A 9446-nucleotide genomic window follows, 5' to 3' on the forward strand; every position below is an offset into this window, starting at 1 on the left:
TTCTTAATGTGATAATTGATGCAATATCTAACAAATTTGCTATTATCGAAACATTAACCTGCCAAGTAATGGAACTAAACCACTTTAATTAAAAGAGAGCATATATAGAAACTTTTTAATCCATTAAAAAACATTTTAAGGATGAATATTTTTGGATTAATAACCATCCACTAAAAATTGACGTAGTAAAAAAAAGAATTATTTATGCATATTACGAAGGGATGTGGGATAATATTGTAATTTTATTATGTAAAAATCATTTGTCTATAATTTATAAAATGAGTTATTTTTAGTTTATTTTTTATTTACTAAAATATATTTATAATCTATTATTATTACAGTTCGATTTGTAGGCAATGTTTGGAAGATCATAACACAAAATTCAGTAGTTATATGGTTGATAGAAGCAAAGTTAGTATTCTTATACACCTTACATATAACATCATTACTTGAGAACAAGATGAATTTTATATTTTGACAAAAAATATAAGGGTTTTAAGATAAGTGAACAACACTCACACAAGTACCAATTTCTGAATAACGAGACGTTGTAGTTGCTAATAAAATACGACCAAGTTGAAGAGGGGTGAATTGAACCATTAAAACAATTCTACTTAAAAGATATAATATCGATGAAAGATTACAGAGTGAAAGTAAAAACGTTCAACTGCAACAAAAGTCAAATAACACGCTGATAAAAAAAATAAATCAATTACTCTCAATTTCATGTCAATATTAACATATAATCCTTAAATGCATGTAAAAAAATTCAAATATAGGAGTGGAAATAAAATAACAACAAAAAATTATGGTAAGTTTCATATAAAATTCTCGTAATACAGTAAAACCTACCAGTAAGTAAAATAAGTCTTCGTAGAATAATCTGTGAATTGGATATTACCTTACAGAAACACCCTACACAAACAAACAATTATGACAAACAAGACGTTGAAAATTAATAGTTTACTAAGAGAAAGGGTACCCGTGAACTACTTATCTTTTTTTCAATAGCAATGATAATTATCTGGATGATATTAAAATTGAGACAATTAAATTAAAGAGAGCTTCCACATTATCAGATTTCAAAGCTATGATCCAATAACAAATATTTCCTCCAGCAAAATTGAAAGGTAGTTCAATTTGGTATAAAGTGGCACCAAAAAAATTACACTAAAAAAACTACTTAGTACTTAACAGGAGCAAGAATATCAAGTTGAGAACCGAGTTTCTCATCAGCAACCTTCTCGGCTTTCACCCTCAACTTGTTGAGCTGCTTCTTTCTCTCGTAAACCAACCCTGCCTTATCCTTTCTCTTCTTCTCCAACTCCTGTGAGCAATAATAAAACAATTAATCACATAACCAAACAAATAATTTGAAAAAAGCATAACATTAACAGCACATACGCATAAAATTTACAACAATCTACTTTTCATTCCCTACAAGATTGAACAAGAACAACTTTTCTTCTAAATGTGCACATCATATTAAATAATAGCAACTGTAATTACCTATTTTCCAAAAATCCATATTGGCACAATTATAATAATAATGGATAAATAGCACAAATACATGTTTTTTTTACCAATGGGAACATCCATACTACATAAATAGTAATGATGGCAACCTACAGTCTCAAATTCCATCTTTGCCCAATAACAAGAGTAAATTAATAACATTTAAATAGCAAACAAACATATATTCTTCACACTGGGCAAAGAGATAACATTGGAAGTATGGCAAACACTTTCAGTGAATATAAAATTGAAATTAGAGCATCATAAGCTAACAAAGCAAAAACTTACCCTGATGGTATCGTAGTAGCTCCATCCGACTTCAGATGATAACCTTCCAAGCACACAATACTTGTGTCCTTTCTGGAGCCTCAAAACCCTGATTCCAATTTCCAACAATTAGCTCAATGTTCCAAAGATAAACAACGTCATTAATTGAATGTAATATAGTTCGACAGGCAACCCCTAACATAACATCCAATTACAAAGAACTAGCCTCTAAAATCATAAAAGAACCATTTATGATTCCTTGCAAACACGTGAACAATTAACTTATAGTACATTCTTAGAAAAAACACAAAAAGTTCGGGAGGAAAAGAGACATACTTGAGAGCATCAGGAACAACCATTCTCTTGGTCTTGTCATAAGGAGGAGGGATTCCCTCGTAAACCTTCAAACGATCAAGAGCAGCTTCGCCACGCTTTGTCTTGTGCGGTATCATTCTACAAAACAAAACAAACTTTAAAAACATCACACAAGGAGTTAAAACAAAGACAGTAGACACACAACTTAAAAGCCCCGAACATAAACAAGCATTTACGTAAAAAGAAAGAAAGAAGAAACACTTGAAGAGATAAAAGTGCAGACCCACGAACGGTACGCCAGAAGATCTTAGCGGGGGCGCGGAAATGGATTGGGCCATGAGAAGGTTTGGTGTTCATGCGTTTACGGAGGAATCTCATGTACTTCATCTTCTGCCTCACGAGGCCGCCGGAGATGCAGATCTCTTCGCACCGCACCACCACCACTTTCTGCCCATTGAGCAGCTCCTTCGCCACGATGGACGCGAGTCGACCCAGCATGTGGTGCCGCGCGTCAACCACCACCCTCTTCGCGCAGATTCCCGAACCTGACACCATTTTCACTTACCACACTGCACAGCACAATGGCACAAACCCTCTTCTCTCACGGTGCTGGGTGGTTAAGGAGGAGAAGGGGGAGAACATTAGGGTTTTTGAAGTTGCCTCTGGGCTTGGTTTTTGGGCCAAGCCCAAATCACACAACATAGCTTTATATTTACCTATTTGTCATTTAGGTTTTTTAATCCCATTCAACATAAAACTTTCAAATTCTCATATTTAGTGTTTAGGAATGTGAGAAATCTTGTTCAACCACACCTACATATTTATGTAATTAACATACACTTATTTCCTTCATATTCAAACATGAAATATAAACAAAAATAACTATTTTTAGCAATGATTGAGAAAGTACTTAATAACATTTAATATTATTTATTGTATATAGAATAAATTTTATTCTAAAATATTTTGTATAGAAACTTGATACAAAAGTTTTCTTTTGAAAGATATTATCAAATAAAGTAAAAAAAATAAAAACTTCTTTGCATTTAAGTTCGTTAAACTTTGCTTTTTTATAACTTAAGAATTGGTTTGGTTGAAAGCATAACAATTGGACTATGTAGAGTTTTGTTAGTGATAAATGCATTGTTTAAGTTGAGTTTTGAACCTAAAGAACCTATAATCTTGTATTGTGACAGTACATCAGTTACAGGGGTTGTGATAAAAAGTTTGTTTTCGGATATTCACAGAGTAAGTAACGTAGAAATCACCATTGAAATAGATTATAAAAAGTAGAAGGATCATTTTATAAAATCTAGGGTACATATAATATTTATGGGATCAAAAGTCTACACTCAAACTACCGTTTAAGCCCGTTTAAACTTTTGGGCTCGGTTAACTGAGGCCTTTGTCAAATGAGTTTTTTTTTTTCTGCACGTCCATACCTTCCTTCTGCACCTCAATACTTTTTTTTAATTTCAGTAATACTCTTTTGATTATGGTGGAGAGTATGAAATATTATTCTTCATTTTCAAGTGGTGATGGTTGTGTTTTTTTCGCTTATTTTACAATCTAAAAGCTACAAAATCCAAAAAATACAAATAAGGTACAAAAATGAAATACAAATATAAAAAAAAATATCTTCGCTCTCTAGAAAAATCTTTGGTTTTGAGGGTTCATAATTTGTTTCAGGTTGTAATAATCGTTTACTTTATGAAACCATTACAATATAACAATGGTTATTTTCTTGATAAAAATCTATGCGATGTTGCCTAAGAAAAAACTTTTGACTAAAATAAATTTAAGTCCTCATGTAAGTGTGGATTTATCTTATGAAGTAAATTAAAACATGTTAAATGATGAGACTGCTCTCTCAAATTATAGTTGGAGAAGAATGAAAATGTTGCGACTGAAAAAGAGTTATGCAATTAAAAGGGAAGTATAGATTTACAACTGAAATTATTTAAAAATATGATGTTATACTTCATTTATAATTATTTAAAAAAAACTGAGTTTTCACATTTATTATAGAGGTACAAGAAGAAGATATGGAGATAAAGAAATAATTTGTACATTCTAAAATACCCCTTTTTGTAAAGTTAAAAGATTAGGGTAGGTAAGTTTTTTCAGAGTGTAGAAAGTAAAACCCAAATTAAGGAATTTGAAAAGTGAACACAAAAGATGGGAGGTTGTGTCTTCCTGCACCCCCATCATTTAAAAAAAAAAAACTGTTTACCCCTTTTGAAAATGATTTTCGAATTGTTTTTTTTTTAAATATTTCCAGAACATATTTTATTAATTCCAGATTCACCAATCTGAAAATCAGAAAAATATATTTCAGAAAGGATATTTCGTAATGATTTTTTATCTTCTGAATTTTCTGAATTTCCGAGAACAGAAACACCTTTGTTTACGGAATCCTTATTCCAAAATCACTTTTTTGTTTACAAAACCCATATTCTGGAATGACAGATTAATTTCGGTATTTCAAAATTGGTAGGGGTAGGAAGAAACTCGAAGATGAGATGGTATTGTTACGGAGATGATTAAACATGAGACTTTGGTATTTGCTGACTAGAAGAAGCCTGCAAGTCTGGTTCTCTTTTCCTTAACGAGGTCTTTTGAGCTGCATAGTGATTCTTTCCAATTTGATTTGGGCCTTGGGCTGTGGCCCATTTATCTTCTTACGTATTTCAACTTGTACCGCGTGGCACTCACGTATTTTATTTTGAGCTTGGAATTTTTATATATTTTTCGTAAGGAAGAATAACAATATTAATAATGGTAGTTAAATAAATTAAACACTGAATAGTTTTACTTAAAGTGAAGTATATGTATAACTGCTTTTATTACTTAAATAGGTTATTTCTGCTTATTTTAAAGTATAATTAAAGGAAAAATAAAACTAAAACTAAAATTTAAAATATAATTAAGGATAAATGTGAATATGAAATATGTACATGAGAAAACCCTTTTTATACATCATTACCTATAAATAATTTATATTTATCTTTTTATAATTTCAATCAAAGATAAAATAAAAATATGAAATATATATGTGCAAAAATGAAAAGTTTCAATACATAATGTTGTACATAAATAGTTTACACATTTTTTTACAATTTTAAATTATTTAATAACAAAATAAAAAATATGAAATGTATATCTTAAATTAAGGAATCTTATGTATGATTATAAATTAAATTAATTAAATTTCACTATGAATCTTTTAGTGAAACTATTTATCGGCAACTATTATTAGTATTAATTTTTCAATAATATTAATATATATATATATAATATAAATGTTTTTCTTATTAATGTCATTTTAGTTCTAAGTATTATTATTATTATCATTATATATATATATATATATTCATTCATATATTAGGATGAGAGGGGCTTTAATTATTTTTTAATAATACTTTTATTGTTAATAGCATTTTTTTTCATATTAAGATATTATACACGTCGACTTGTATTACATTATTACCATGTTATAATGTAAAGTAATTATTTACTAGCGTCCCATCATGAATAATAATCATGTTAAAAAAAATATTAAATTCTTAATAAAAAAATCTGACAAAGAAATCAAAATTATACAGATATTTGTAAGACTATTAGTCGTTTGATTCTTAATTTACTCAACTAAAACATAGTGGTAACTAAAATAACACCAATACAAAATACTTATAAGGCTTAAGCTTTCAAGCCAGTAAATCAAAATTGGTATCTAAACAACTTAAAATTAGTTAAGTATAAGTTAATTTTTAAAAACTAATTTTTTGCATTTAATTTTATGATTTTTTTTGTCTGAACAAATCTACTACTTTTAATAATTGAATAAAACATTTAGACATGTTTAGTTATAAATGACATTTGAAGCAAGCTTTGAAACATAAAAAATTAAAAATTTAATGAAATAAAAGATTAAGTAAGATGAAATTTAATTGCAATAGTTTTACTTACACAGTTAGATGTATTTGTGTTTTCAGTTTGCATGAATTACAATGTTTCTCAACAGAGGCAACTTAAACAAAACAGACCTTAATCATAAGAGTTTAACTCAAAATTTCATTAATCAAATCAGTAATCACTAACCCAGTTAGCTCAGGTAATCTTGATGATAAGCAATGAACATTAGAGAAGAACTTAATCTCCCGGTATAATAAATAGATAAAAAATATTAAAATATACAGTTTCAACCATTTTCTTGGTGTTGTATATAATTATGATTGAATCTATTTATAGATTTGGTTTTAGCGAAGAATAAGAATGAAGTGGGAGAAGTGATTGGTTCCTATTATTGGTGAAGAAACATTTTTCAATGATTTGATTCTTGAGCTATATATGTGTGTGTCGTTGGATGAACATGATTCTATATCTTCAATGGCAAGTGAGGGTTGTCAAAAATCAAAAGAACACTGTTGGCTTCTTCTTTTTAACATTATCTGCTTCTCACCGATTCTACCCAACCAATCATATCATTTTTGGCTAAACGTTCTTGGGATTTGTCTTATTGCACCCAAACTCCTTCATTTTTTTTTCACCCTTTTTACTTTTTATTTATCATAAGGTTTTGGATAATGGGTTCAGAACTGTTCTCAATCACTAACTTGTTATTTGTCCTTTTCTATCTGCCATTTTATTCGTTATCTCAGTAATAATAATGATGCTTAAAGTTAACATCACTATTTTTTTTAATGAGATCGGTTTCCTTAATTGTTGTAGTTAAATATGTTTTTCTTTATCTGAAATTTTTTTTTTTCCTAATTCAAACTTTAGATATTGGAATAAGAAAAACTATTGCTTTCTACGGATCAAACGAGTTTTTCCAGTAAAGCAAGCTTGTATAGGTTTTTCAAGTGTATGAGTGTGTCGAACCCTTGAAATGGTTTCAAATGCGATTTTTAATATAAAATGAAAGTAGAGTTTCGGCGGATAACAAAATTTGGAAGTTGAGAAAGAACAAAGTTAGGAGGAAATTAGGAAAAGTGAGTACACATAAAAACATGTTTGGGAATCTTATTCTGAAATGCAATAATGCTTTTGACCTCAGCAACTAATCAATCATGCGCAGGCCAGAATTTGAACTACCAAGAACCAGCTGAAAAGTTTACATTCATAACTCTTTTTCTGCAGTAAGAACTGATAAGGGGTGGAATTTTGTGATTAATTTAGAATGTGTCAAGGTTATAAGCCATCAACAGGTTCTTTTCTGGACACCAAAAACTTATTATTTGGCATTGTTCAACTGCGAAAGGAAGAGCAAAGTTTGTCTCTAGTTAATAATAGTAATAACATTCAGAGAAAAAAATCAACAAACTTTGTTCTGAAACATTTAATAATAAAAACGATATTTAATTTCATTCACAATTTCGAATAAAAGAAACCGTGTTTTTTTTTTTCCAGCAGAAGAAGCCATTCTGAAACCTTGGGAGAGGAATGACCCTTTTTACTCCATTTTATTGAACATTATCATTCTGTCATTGACTATTGGTATGATATAATGTACACATTCGGTTGGATGTTTCAATAGAATGTTTTTAGATTTTGTTGCTTTTTTTTTTTTTTTTCTCATACAAACATCTTATAAACTCGTATATGAATTTTATTTTTAATATAAAATAAAGTTTATATATATTTATATACTATAAATATTTTAATATTCTAGTTTTATATGGATTTTTAATATTCTAGTTTATATGGATCTTCGATATAAAAAGTAATGATTAATTCACATAGATCAAATTAAATTCCTTCTCATTTTATTTTTATTTTTATTGTATATTTAGTGTTGAAGAGATCCTACGACTAGAGATGAAGACATTTTATTGTTAGATCTATCGTATCACCTGTTATCGGACCGATCAATTTTATAAAATTGAGTTAGATTTAAAGCTCACTTCTTAACATAGTGAAAAAATTTGATAATTCCAATTATCTTATTGGAAGCAACAAATTAAACATGTTATTAACTTCTATAAACTTTATAGATTTGTTGTTAATCATGTGATTATTTCAAGATTTTTTTTTTTAAATACGATTGTGTTTCTAGAATTATGAAGTTCCAGAACAAGATTATATTGGTAATGATGATTTTTTTTAATATTCTTTGTTCTAGTTCTTGTTGTCTCAAGATGTCTATTAATTATAATTTATCTTTACTTACATAATTTAGTACATATTCCTTTCATTACTAAAACTCTTCTTAAATTTTAAACAATCTAATAACTCCAACTTGTGAGAGTTATCAACAGGAAACAAGAATTTGAATTAAAGGAAAATTATAAGGTAACTTAATTATAAGAACTAGAAAAAATGAAGAGAAATTTGCTCAATTCTTTTAGAAGTTAAAAAAAATATTAACCGACTAAAATGGCTAATTAATTATAGTAGCTAGAGAGATTAAAGGTATTTACAATTAAACCTTTATAAACAATGAATTATTTTAAACTCCAACAAGTACTACTAATAAAATAATATTAAAGATTAGTTGTAGTAGTTCTTTAAGAATATTTAGGTTTGAACAAAAGAAAATTTCCTTTAGGATTTCTTGACTTCCAAGTCAATTGGTCAATCCATTCATATCCATTTTGTGTATAGTTTGGTGGTTCGTTGAAAATCGATATATTATCAAACCACTTAGATATGAATTGGAATTTTAAGTCAAAATAATATATATATATATATATATATATATATATATATATATAACGTTAGGATTTACGAAAATATTAGAGACACGTAGAATTAATTTATTATTATAAAAAAAATATTGTAGTAAAATCATCAAAGATTTAAAAAATGATGATTCTTATCTTTTAACATCTGTGTTTAATTGTAAATAATAATAAAATAATATATTTGTATTAATCATTTTATATTTTTTATCAATATATTCTAGTTCATTTTTTTATGTCATAAATACTTGAATTAATTTTGTAGTTAGTCGGGATAAATAAGTTCTACATAATTAATATATATTATATATAAGATTATTATTTTGAGTAATATTTTCTTATTTAAATTTTCAAAATTAATTACTTAAGTACAACTTTATCTCTTTTATATTTATTATTTACATGCCAAAAGATAAGTTAATTTTATCTTTTTAAAATTATTTCATTTTTTATTAATTATATAGTTGGTCACTTAATATTTAAAAATAATAAAATATTTAAATTATTCAGAAATACTGTGTTTAAAAAATATTTTATTATAATTTTTGAGATGTCATATTATAAACTGTAGCACCTCATTATTAATAATTCATAAGACATGTGTGTCTCAAAACATTTATGGAGAAATTTAAAAAAGTGACTTTAACTATAAGGAATATTTGAAGC

At 27.6% G+C, this 9446-nt stretch overlaps 1 protein-coding gene across 1 annotated transcript; it reads right to left on the bottom strand.

Annotated features, from left to right (window-relative positions):
- Positions 1-1049: 1049 nt before the first annotated feature.
- On the bottom strand, positions 1050-2779 carry LOC137832038 (large ribosomal subunit protein uL13w). Its single transcript, XM_068640011.1, has 4 exons — positions 2381-2779; positions 2119-2235; positions 1804-1891; positions 1050-1327 (listed from the first exon to the last, which is right to left on the bottom strand). The coding sequence occupies exons 1-4, from the start codon at positions 2650-2652 to the stop codon at positions 1184-1186; spliced, it is 621 nt and encodes a 206-aa protein (XP_068496112.1). The 5' UTR covers positions 2653-2779; the 3' UTR covers positions 1050-1183.
- Positions 2780-9446: the final 6667 nt, after the last annotated feature.

Source organism: Phaseolus vulgaris, chromosome 6 (genome assembly GCF_051622355.1).
Source record: "Phaseolus vulgaris cultivar YP4 chromosome 6, ASM5162235v1, whole genome shotgun sequence".
Taxonomy (NCBI): domain Eukaryota; kingdom Viridiplantae; phylum Streptophyta; class Magnoliopsida; order Fabales; family Fabaceae; genus Phaseolus; species Phaseolus vulgaris.